This window comes from Phodopus roborovskii, unplaced genomic scaffold (genome assembly GCF_943737965.1).
Source record: "Phodopus roborovskii unplaced genomic scaffold, PHOROB, whole genome shotgun sequence".
Taxonomy (NCBI): domain Eukaryota; kingdom Metazoa; phylum Chordata; class Mammalia; order Rodentia; family Cricetidae; genus Phodopus; species Phodopus roborovskii.
Genome location: NW_026126558.1, coordinates 5,893,361 through 5,902,518, shown reverse-complemented (window position 1 = coordinate 5,902,518; position 9,158 = coordinate 5,893,361). Strand labels below are relative to the sequence as shown.

Genomic DNA, 9,158 nt, shown 5'->3' with positions numbered 1-9,158 from the left:
TTTACAGAAAAAATATTTTTGGTTTTCTGAGACAAGGTTTCTGTATCAGTCCTGGCTGTCCTGGAATGTAGAACAGGATGGTCTGGAGTTCATAGAGACCCACCTGCCTCTGCCTCTCAAGTGCTGGGATTAAAGGCACGTGAAAAAAAAAATTTTTTTTAAAGGTACAAATAAAGAAGGCAGCTAGGCTGGCTCTTATAGTATTACTATACAGTCCTAATGTCAGAGAGTAACACTAGCAGGCATTCTGTCATACGTCTCAGAAAGTGTAAAGTAATACATGCAGTGCATTTCTGTTTGGTGTGTGCATGAGTGTGCATTTATAGGTCAAAGATTAACTTCAGTTGTCGCCCTCAACCACTCTCCAACTTTTTACTTTTTATAAGTAAATAAATTTTTTTATTTATGTATTATGTGTATATGGGTATTTTTTTCTGCATGTATACCAGAAGAGGGCATCAGATCCCATAAACTAGTTATAGATGGTTGTGACTCACCCTGTGGATGGTGGGAATTAAACTCAGGACCTCTGGAAGAGCAGCTAGTGCTCTTAACCATTGAGCCATCTCTCCAGCACCTGCCTCCCTCATGCCTGGCTTTTTAACTTGACTTCTGGGAATCCAAACTCATGTCTTCATGCTTCTATAGCAAGCACTTTGCCAAAGGAGTCACCCCCCCCCAGGCCCACACTAAGTTTCTAAGCACTGTTCCCTTTAAAATGAAATCAGGGATGACTGGATGCCAAGACAGAGAAGCCAAGAGCCTGTGAACCCCGCACTGAAGGGTAAGCTGGGAAGCAGGATGTGCTGAGACCAAAGAGAGCAGGTTGAAGGGGCTCAGAAGCCAGAAAGAGGCATCTCAAATAGGAAGTAATCTTTATTTCAATACTTTAATGTCTAAGATAAATCATAGACTTGATTGGTTGCATATGAGTAGCCTGAGAATCTTCATTCACCCATGCTTCCCTTTCCTCCATGGAACCAGGCATCCAGGGACACCATTCCTGATTTCATCCTGAAGTGAGGCACGGGATAATCCACATAGCATCTAGCCCATAGTTCTGCAGCCCCGCCCAGAACATAAAAGCAAAGCTTGAGAAATTCTCCAACAATCAGTTTATTTACTTACAACAGCATTTTAACTGCAGATACACCATTTTGATGAACCCAGCCCAGCACCCCCAACTCTACTAGTGTGCCACAAATCCTGCACCCTTCAGGACTCAGGGAGCTCACAGGCTGTCCCGAGAGACTGTAGCTACTCTCAACACCTGTCATGTTGATTTCAGGGAGCCTGAAGGGCCCATAGTTAGATTGTACCTTAGTCCCCACACCCAGGGCCAACAATTGCAGCCCTCCTTACCCCCAACATCAACTTGTAATGTAGAATACCGAGGGGCCCCAAAGTGCAGAACAGAAAAAACACAAACACAGGGAGGCCAGGTACAGTCTCCAAGTTTTCATGTAACCCTGTGGGCAGTACTGTAGTGCTCAGCTTGTGAAGAGGGCTGGGACAAACACACCCCATCTGCTGTGTGCTTTCTACTTTGGCAAAAGAACAAAATCACCGGGAGTTTTAAGAACATGAGTAAACTTCAGGAGATAGAAAAATAAAACAGCAGCCTGTACACACAGCCTTGAGGCCACCCAAGTCAGCCTCATTACCTGCTTCCTGCCAGCTTCCCCGATGCAAAGGGATATAAAAGAGCTATTGCAGCCAAAGGTGACTGTCCCAGGTTACCTTTGTGAGCCAACCTGGCTTTCCCTTGGAGAAGGCAGAAGAGCCGGGGGAACCTCACACTCTCGAGCGAGAAGCTCTAAAATGGCCTGGAAGGCTGTACCACTGGTGGCCTGGTGTCATCAGGCAGACTGCTCAGCCCAAAGTCCTTCCAGAGGCAGCTGCCGAGGAAGGGTAAAGATCTCTTGGGGGGAGGGGGACACCTGGACTTGAAATTGGTGCCAGTTCTGTTCCTGTGTGCTGGGGAAGGGAGCTGAAGGACAACAAGCCAAGGCAGACTCAGCCAGCTGGCAGTGGTAGCCAAGAACTCAACTCAAGATGGAGGAGAGAAACCATCTGCAAAGGCCCTGGTCAGTGTTGGTGGCACTGGACATTTTTGGTGCACAAAAGGTCCACAGGAACCTACTCAGGACTGTCACGCAACAGAACTTCCCGTCTGCAGAGGTGGGGGAGAGGCTCCCAAGAGTTGCCTGGCAAAGGAGTGGCTCTGACCCTCAGTGGCCATGGCAAGCAGCAGCAGGTGGGTATTCACTGCGATCTGAAGACCCCAAAGCACTGGGCTGAAGTCCACACATCTGCTGGCCAAACAAATCCTGTCTGTCAACTCCATACAGGCAGAGCTTGCCATCTTCCAGCTGTGGCCCACAAGTCACATGAGTCACCTACACACTTGTGCAAATTCAATACCAGGACAGAGGCCCACTGCCCAACCTAAGGCTCAGTTGTAAGGTGCCCTGCCTGACAGGTTGGAGAAGAGCCAAGGCAGGTATGAAAGGTTGGAGAAAGTTGAGCGAAGAGTGAGGCCAAAGCCTCCAGTACATCATGAGACAAGAGAGGTAGCACCTGCCAAGCGTGTGCTAATTCCTCAGGGCAGCCAACCTGGAAACCAACAAAAAGGATTCTGTAAGAAAGGAAAGGGCAGAGGTACCTGAAATACTGTGTACAAGCACTAGACATGAGCCCAGAAATGAGGACCCACTGAGACTAAGGTTTTCAAAGTTGTCCTGAGATAATGTGTGGAAAGATGCCAGAAACAGCCACATACTGTGACCATTTCTTAGAAAGAGTATGGAACTCCCTTCTACAGTGAGCTGTGTGTAGACGATCTGTGATCACACATCTGGCACCACCTGCTGGCTATAGGGGACTGACTGCGGCATTCTGGTGCAAGGGGCAACTGTCCAGACTAACAGGTCTTCCCTCTGCCTTGCCAACAGTCCTATCAAGTGCAATAGGTCTTTGCATGGTTGGGTTCCAGCCCACAAAGTCCTTAGGGTTCCCAACCTGCCCTCAAGATAGAAAACTAGAGCAAGTACTATGACATTCCTACCTTCGAGACAGCTGGTCCTCCTGGCTGCGCACAGAGCTTTCGCCCACAGCAGAAGCACCCTCTGGAAGCTGGCTGAGCTGGTCTAAGACCTCCAAGCCATTTTCCTCGGCAATCTGTACAATGAGGCTGTCTACCTGCTCCTGAGGTGTGGTCAGCGTGGTGGCAGAGCTCACAGAATCCTCCATGACCTGAGGAGAGGTTCATTCTGGGCAGTATGGCCATGGCACCATGAAGCACACTGCAATTGTTTTGTTGTAGATATGTGCAGTGTACACACGCATACATGAATGTACTCATGTGAAGGCCAGAGGCTAACATCAAGTGTCTTCTCAATACCTCTTTCAAAAAGCCTCTCACTAAACCTAGTGTTTACCGTTTCAGTCAGGTTGGCTGGTCAGCAGAACCCTGGGATTCATCTGTCTTTGCCCCCAGCACTAGGATCCCACATACAAGTCCTCAGGCTTGCACTGCATCCACTGCGCCATCTCCCTAGCCCCCACTGTGCTCGCTCCCTCTCTCCATTCTGCTTCCCCCCCCCCCCCCCGGGTTCTCCCTAGGAAACTTTTCCTGGCTCCCATGGCCCTTCCTGTCCCATATTCAGCCCGTCCCACCGCTGGGTCTGCCTGGTTCAGGGACCTTTCTGTACTTCTGTGTGCTTGTCTAGCTTGTGGATTTCCCCAGAAAGGGCTGGTGTCTCATCCCCTTCCTCCTCCAAGTCCTTCCTGTGTGCAGCTCAGTCCAGCCACCCTGACCCACTGTCCTGTTGTACTGCAATGGTCACCTACCGATGTGTGTACATCCAGGTTCTGCACCTGCTGCTCAAACCTGTCCATCACTGCAGACACCTTCTGAAGATCCATGGAACTCAGGGCCTTGTCCAGAGCCTTGGTCACCTGTGCCATATTCTTGGTCACCTGGGATAAAAGAGGATTAGGGACAAGAACAGAGTTAAAAATAGTCAAGAGCTGCCAACCAGGGACAGGTTATAAACTTCCTGATGGGAACCCAGGGTCTCAGCACAGTCACTTGAATGCAGTTGATGACACAGTGGAGCTCTCTCCACTTTGAAGGGAAACTCTGCTGTGGAACCAAAAGGTCCATGTAACTTCCAGCCTATTATGGGATGATGCTATGGGATCCAGGCTTTCCTGAGGCCTTCCTGTGTCTAGTACTCTTTGATGCCTAGGTTCTTTGCTAGCTTCCCTCAACTCTCTATACCCTACAATATATGCTGGCCACATGGCACCATGGCCTAGCACTTACCCCCTTCATGGTCACAGCTGTTTGCACCTTGGAGGCTACTGCATCCACACGGGATGCCATCCGGAGCCAGTTTACACCTTCGTTCTTCTTGCGGATGGCATTTTCAGCATACACACGGGCACATTCCACATTTTTCTGCTGAAGGGCCTAAAATTCATAGGTAAATGTTCATGGAGAAACATTTGTAGGCAAGTTTGTGTATCTCTCCATGGTGTGGTTTACCACTGGGGAGGGTAGGAGGCTTTCACTTTTCCCCAGGTATAATCCTCAGACACGTGTGGCTTTGTAAAAACACAGTGTCATTACCAATAGCCACAGCCTTGGAGCTATTCTGCCTTGAAGCAACACTAAAAGCTGCACAAGATTTAGCTGACGGTCTGCTGGGACCAGTCATGCTACTTTACTTTCTGCTCTGTCTTATCTTTAGGCAGAGGATCTCTTATTGCAAAAACCCCAGCAAGCATCTACTTCTGCCCAACCCTATGGAGCCCGACTCCTAATATCAATGCCTCTGCCCAGACCTGATACTCCAGGCAGCAGCCCCACAGGAAAGACAACTGCTGAAGATGACGACACTGGAGCAGGACAGCTAGAGGGCCACACCTTGCCAACCGAGGATGTTGGAGGAAGAAGGAAGGAGTGAAGACCATGAAACTGCTTGGACACCACTGTGGGCAGGAAGGGAAGAAGGAGGGCTATTGCCCTTCCCTCATGCTTGCCTGTCTCAGGTATCAAAGCAAATGCACCAATACTCTGAAATCAATGAGGTTAAGTCACAATGTAGGAAGTGTCTTGAACAAAAAGAAGATATTAAAAGCAACACAGAGGGAAACAAAGCTGGGTGTGGTGGTTCCCACCTGTAATCTTACCAACCACAAGGCTGAAGTGGGGTCATCTTAAAAATAACATGAATGAAGTAAAGTAAAACAAAGGGGTTGGGGGAAGAAAAGAACCCAAACCAGAGAAGTTACACACCTTCTTCACTTTGGCCTGCTCAGCCTTGGAGTCCTTCTCTGCCTTCTTGGCCAGTTTCTCTAGCTGCTTCGCTGTGAACTGAGTAGAAACCGTACACTCTGAGACACACAGGTGGAGCCCATTCTCTAGGCTCTCTAGGTCCTGTTCCCTGTACCTCCTGGCTCTGTATATCCTTCACCCAGCCCTATAAGGCACAAAGCCTCAAAATATAAGTCCTGATGACTACTGTGGGGCTGTGAGAACTACAACAGCATCAGTCACAGTTCATCAATTCTGAGGCCGTGTGCAAGGAGGGTTCCTGGAATGTCCATCATCTCTAATAGCACTCCAACCCATATCCTCCTCTAGAGTGGAAAGCTGCCAAAGCAACTCTCACCAACTCTGCTCCTGCTTAGACTTAGAACTCACAGGGAAGATACTCGAGAACTTTCCTGGGGTACTCAAGCACTGAATATCCAGTGCTATCTGCAGAGAACCCTGCATATACAGCTTCCTCACTTCTTTGCCCACATACCACCACCTGAAAGCCTCAGTGTGTCATAGGTTATGTCAGAGCCATCATGTTCAGCAGCATGTAACCTCACTACTGCCCAGACCCTTGGAGCCAGGGAGAAAAAAAACAAGATAAAGTTAACTATGACTGTCACTTGTAAGGCATTAAAAGTGGCAAAAAATATGCTAAAGATTACGTAGGCTCAAGTATCTTCCAAGTAGGAGGCACATTCAGTTGCCCCTAAAATTCTCCAAGTGTGTTTAAATTTCAGCCAGTGGTTTTAAATGCTTACTTAGTAAAACATCAAGGCATGTGCCTATCATCCCAGTTGTGTTTCTTAAAGATAACACACTCAGTCTTCATGGACAAGTCTGAGTGATCTATTTCTACTTAGCCAAAAATAAAGAGTAAGCCTGGCTTTGGTCAGCAGTCTGAGCCCTGTGTAACAGACATTCAATGACTTTGGGTGTCCAGGTTCCAAGCACCGATGTAATTCTTGTCCTTATTTGCTAGTTGCAAGGACAGAACTGGGGAATGGTGGTTTTGTACAAACCTTTAACTGGAACAGGGTATCTGCAAAAACAGAGGAAATAACTTAAAATTAAAAAGAAAAAAATGAACAAGTAGCACATTTATCAAGCAAGATGCTAAGAGCTGGCCCACAGGAGACAGACATGGATGGGATTTGCCTGGGCCCAGCAGTGGAGTCAGAAGAGAGATCCATTTTAGATAAGGGATCCAAACTAACAGAGACCCTCGCTAAACTTGTTTGTCAGGAACACAATGGTACTAACCAATCTCAAAGGGTAATACATGCAGCTCTTAGCCATGGTCAGAATGGACATGACCGCTTACAATTCACTGAACTTTACAAAAGACACATGGGATTCTTTGCCTTTAGTATTAAACTCAATCCAATCTTTAGTACTTAACAGTTTTTTAATGCCTTTATTGGCTTTTTTTTTTTTTTTTTTTTTTTTTTTTTTTTTTGAGACAGGGCTTCCTCTGTGTAGCTTTGGAGCCTATCCTGGCACTCTGTAACCCAGGCTGGCCTCCAATCACAGTGATCCGCCTGCCTCTGCCTCCCCAGTGCTGGGACTAAAGGCGTGCACCACCAATGCCTGGCCTGGTTTAAAAAAAAAAAAAAAAAAAAAAAAAAGTGCACTGGTGTGAAGGTGACAGATCTCCTAGAACTGGAGTTACAGACAGTTGTGAGCTGCCATATGGTTGCTGGGACTTGAACCCAGGTCCTCTGGATGAGAAGCCAGTGCTCTTAACCACCAAGCCATCTCTCCAACCCCAATGTATCCTTTCCTTTACCCTGCCAGAGGTGAGTAGATAAAACTGAAAGGTGGTAAGCCTTAGTGAAAAAAGGTTACTACTCCATGACAGATGCCATTTCTAAGCCACAGCATCAGGCCCAGTGCATAGTCCCTACCTGTACTAAGCCAAGGAAGGGATTTAAATGTATTTTAAAAAAATTAATTGCTAACCAAACCTGCTATTCATTCACAAACTTGAGACAGGTAAACACAATTTCATGTTTATTTGTTTTTGATGTTTCAAGACAGGATTTCACCTCAAACTCCCTAGGTAGCTAAGGATGGGGACACTGTGACCTCCTCCTGATCCTTCTGTCCCAACTGCCTAAGGCATTGCAGCTGTGAGCCACCACACCAGGTAACTGGCTGTTTCTAAAGCTGCAGAGTGCTACGCTATGATGCCTGAAAAGGCTCACCCACCAGTCCAGAATGAGGCACTGATGGTCTGCTAATGCAAAACAAGGCCCAGCAGAGGCCTGCTGGGGTATAATGAGCTCCGTGCACCTACCTATCTACCACCACTCAGTGCAGGCACTAGTTATGGCCAGAGCTGCCACAGCTGACTAGTACTCTCAGACACAAAAGTCACCCGACAGTGACTCCCAGGTGAGGCACAACCATGTCACTAGCTTTAGGACACTGGCCAAATCTCTCCCTTTTCAACCTGTATTTGCATGTAGACTCTAGTGGGATTGGACTCTAAAAAAAAATAAATAAATAAAAAGCTGGAGAAACCTGATGTGAACTTCAGAAAAGTTCCCTCACACAAGCAGAGTAAAACTGTGATGCAAAACTTCTATATTGTTGAGACACTGGGGTGCTACATCTTTTGTCCAAGGAACACAGTATAGAATTCTCATGTATTTCCTCCATGACAATGACACAACTTTCTACATTTCAGAAAACAGGTTTTAAAAACTCCACTACAGCTGTGCATACCTTCAATCCCAGCCCCGGGGAGGCAGAAATAGGTAAATAACTGAGTTCAAGGCCAGTCTGGTACGTGTAGTAATTTCCAGGCAAGTCAAAGCTACATAAGGAGACCCTGTCTCATACAAACAAAAGCTCTATTACAGCAGCCCATAAAACCTGCAATGTCCATTCGTGAGTTATTTGAGAGTCTAGAGATCAGAACACTGAGTTAGTGAGTTATATACTAGGGGTGGCTCTCTCCCAATCTATTATAAGGGTAAGGGTAGAATAGGACATGAAGCTTTAGGAGGGAACCCACATCCTCTTACTCGGTACTTTAAGTCCTCTGTATCTGAATTATTCCTATTTCTTTGGGTGCTATTTATTCAAGGGTGCAACTACCACCTTTTCTGGTGCCTTCTGACAACACCCCAGGGTCCTCAAGGCAGAAACAAATCAAAGGGAGGTTGGCTAGAAGGGCCTGGATCTGAGGTCATTTGAACCAAAATCAGGGGTTCGGTCCTGGATTTGGGCTTCAGGCCTGGGGAGATCTGGATAAGGAACAAGACCCAGGGGTAGGTTCTGGCTGGGGTCTGGAGTCAAAAACCCAGAGGTAGTTCCTGTTGGACTGTGGGATCAAAGCCCAGGAGAGGGTTTCAGCTAGGATGTAAAGGTTCGGGAACCGGGGACTGATTCTGGTCGGTATGTGGGGTGTAGGCCCGAGGGTCGGTTCTAGTCGGAGTCTGCAGCTGAGGCAAGAGGCGGGTCCTGGTCGGGATGTAGGGTCGAGACAAGTTCCAGGCCCAGGGGCGGGGTCTAGGGCTGAGACCGGGGACAGGTCCGGTTGGGTTAAGGGGCTGAGACCAGGGTGTGCGCAGAATCCCGCTCCGAACCCAAAGTAGGTGACGGCCCCTTACCGTCCATGGCCAGTCGGGTAGTGCACCCCTCGGGGCGGCGAAGGGGACGAGATCTTACGGACCAGCTGTGCCCGGGAGGACTTCCGGGGTCGCTAATGTTTCCGGTCGCGCGGCCTGCTCTCGCGAGAAGACGGCGCTGGGCCTTGGGTGGGGCTTCGGTGCGTCTCGCGCGGTGCGCGGTTGCCATGGTAATGAGCTCCCAAAGCGAA

At 48.1% G+C, this 9,158-nt stretch overlaps 1 protein-coding gene across 1 annotated transcript; it reads right to left on the bottom strand.

Moving 5' to 3' along the window:
- Window positions 1-1,096: 1,096 nt before the first annotated feature.
- Window positions 1,097-9,151, bottom strand: Chmp1a (charged multivesicular body protein 1A). Its single transcript, XM_051201304.1, has 7 exons — window positions 8,950-9,151; window positions 6,352-6,371; window positions 5,306-5,383; window positions 4,331-4,477; window positions 3,853-3,981; window positions 3,068-3,255; window positions 1,097-2,616 (listed from the first exon to the last, which is right to left on the bottom strand). The coding sequence occupies exons 1-7, from the start codon at window positions 9,134-9,136 to the stop codon at window positions 2,595-2,597; spliced, it is 771 nt and encodes a 256-aa protein (XP_051057261.1). The 5' UTR covers window positions 9,137-9,151; the 3' UTR covers window positions 1,097-2,594.
- Window positions 9,152-9,158: the final 7 nt, after the last annotated feature.

Bases quoted from the DNA above. Each gene is read 5' to 3' on its own strand.
- Chmp1a (XM_051201304.1), bottom strand. From the start codon at position 9,136: ATGGCAACCGCGCACCGCGCGAGACGCACCGAAGCCCCACCCAAGGCC. The intron at 5,384-6,351 runs GTTTGTACAAAA...GTTTCTACTCAG, and splicing joins ATACCCTGTTCCAGTTAAAG to TTCACAGCGAAGCAGCTAGA. The intron at 4,478-5,305 runs GTGTGTAACTTC...TATGAATTTTAG, and splicing joins AGCAGGCCAAAGTGAAGAAG to GCCCTTCAGCAGAAAAATGT.